This window comes from Sinocyclocheilus rhinocerous, unplaced genomic scaffold (genome assembly GCF_001515625.1).
Source record: "Sinocyclocheilus rhinocerous isolate Xijiao unplaced genomic scaffold, SAMN03320098_v1.1 scaffold914, whole genome shotgun sequence".
Taxonomy (NCBI): domain Eukaryota; kingdom Metazoa; phylum Chordata; class Actinopteri; order Cypriniformes; family Cyprinidae; genus Sinocyclocheilus; species Sinocyclocheilus rhinocerous.
In genome coordinates, this window is record NW_015629521.1 from 131,299 (window position 1) to 133,529 (window position 2,231).

At 34.3% G+C, this 2,231-nt stretch overlaps 1 protein-coding gene across 1 annotated transcript in view; it reads right to left on the minus strand.

The window, feature by feature from the left end:
• Window positions 1-2,115, minus strand: part of LOC107739132 (selenoprotein O-like) — a 6,349-nt gene extending 4,234 nt beyond the window's left edge. The window contains exons 1-4 of the mRNA XM_016551146.1: window positions 1,885-2,115; window positions 1,688-1,806; window positions 348-476; window positions 193-257 (exon numbers count right to left, since the gene is read on the minus strand). Of these exons, the coding sequence (XP_016406632.1) occupies window positions 193-257; window positions 348-476; window positions 1,688-1,806; window positions 1,885-2,059 (488 nt within the window). The 5' untranslated portion in view covers window positions 2,060-2,115. The remainder of the gene's footprint in view (window positions 1-192; window positions 258-347; window positions 477-1,687; window positions 1,807-1,884) is intronic.
• Window positions 2,116-2,231: the final 116 nt, after the last annotated feature.

Below are 2,231 nucleotides of genomic sequence, written 5' to 3' on the forward strand. Positions count from 1 at the left end.
CCCTATTGTAAAGTCATGCAGTGTGTAACCTCCTGTCATCGTTCCATCGTGCAGTGTGAACACGGCAACAACTGAATGCTACCCCAGATAGTCGTTCAGTGTGAAACCAACAGTGATGCGACGTCTTTGAAAATCGTGCAGTGTGAACTCGGCATAAGATGATGAGAGTTTAGAGATTATAGAGACATTTACCTGTTTGTATATTCACCCAGCAAATGTGCTCTTCCATCCCCCAGCTGTCCTGCCCAATAACCAAACTATAAAAAATAATAATCAAACAACATAGTTGAAATGTTTGTTTTGGTTGTCTTATGCCATTGCTGTTAGGTTTGAAACTTCAGTTTTACCTGATGGCCCCCGTATCTGTGTGCCAGTGGAATCGAGCCAGGAAACAGTTTTCCACCACTGACACAAAGAACAAATTCTTCATTCTGAATCACAGACTCATTCAGATCCAAAATATTCCTCAACACATCCTGAAATACACATAAAGAGAATCAAATATGTGGAAACAACATTTACAAAAAAAGTATTGTGGTGGTACAGTGATGTATTTGATAATGCCATTGTACTCTCATAAATACAAAGGCATTGACAAGCATTTAGACAAGCTTGATTGAATTCATGTTTCTCATGAAATCAGTTGTCAAAACAAAGAAAAAACAAGTTGATTAGGAATTGATAAGCTGAAAACTGAGATCTCTTTGAAATAAATACGTAAATACGTAAAATACGACAAATCATTATCATCATTAACTCATTACAATAAGTTAAATGCTCGTGACAAACACATATAGCCCAAATGCTATGGATCATTTATACACTATGTAATAGTAGCAATTGATTTAAGGAGTTGGTGGTCCATAATTTTGTTTTGATGAAGTGGTCTGCCGCCCCTTGTGATTTTTTTTTTAGTATTGAATGTGCACAAACCCTAATTTTAACACATTTTAATGGAAAACAACTTGTAGACAATAAAATATTGATTATATAAAAGGCCACTTAAACATATATTTAAGCACACGTTCTTATCATTTTAAGTGTAGTGTTACTTGATTTTACATTTTAAATTATATATTTCAAATGCACTTAATTGCAACTTCATCAATACAGATGTATGTATATGTATGTGTATATATATATATATATATATTAAAAAGTTTAAATAGAAATGCCATTCAAGTACATTTCAGTTTACCAATGTAAATTTGTCAGTACATTTGTTAGTACACTTTAACCGTATTTTAAAGTCAAAAGAAGTGATGAACTTAAGTGATGTACTTACAATTATAAAGATGTACATAAGTTCTACTTAAATAGGTCTCTACAGATCAGCTAACTGCATTTAATATGAATTTAAACTTTAATAACTTTTCATTTTATTGCAATTAACTTGCAATTAAGTGTCCGAAAAGATTACATTCTGTTCACACTTGAGTATATTTATTTAATCTACATTATTTCAGTAATACTTTTGTTAAAAGTATGCTGATGTGTATTACTTTTTTCACAAGGGCATGAATAAATTATGATGATGACTTTATTACTTTTTTTTTTAAGGTGAACAAGAATAGTAATAAAGAATGGTTGGATGTGACCAAACTTTTGACTGGCAGCTACCATTTTTCAATTAGAGAAGCACAGTTACTACAACAATATCCCCAGGTTTCGCTGAAGGGTTTCTTACCTGTGACACAGCAGCCAGTGTCAGGGGCTCTTTCAGAGGGGTGGGCTGACACTCTGAAAACACACATCCCTTCACAGTACGAATAACAGGACCATCCACCTCATCAAGAGGGAGAGCATCTGTAAAACACACAGACAGTGATTCAATCACAGTCAAGGTGTAAAACAGCATGTTTACACTCATAATGTAAATCTTACCTGAAAGTTTATGTGATAATGTCAGTGGTATTTCTCCATATGTTTTTACATTGGTATAGAAGTGATTCTGCTCAAAGTCTCGTTCATTACAACTTTTACTCTCACAGAAATCTTGTTCGTCCCTACATGTAGTGCTAGCGACGGCCGAGAAAAATAAAAAATAATGTGAAACCATGTTTTGTCATTACATCAATCTCACAAACATGAAGTTATTTGCATCCGTACTTAACCTCATCACGGAACTAGAGGAGAAATCAGTACTATTTCCTTTGTTACACAAACAATACTCTGACGTTCGACTAGGGGGCGCTCGGCGGCTCAAAAAGCCGTGTGAATCTCTGGACTTT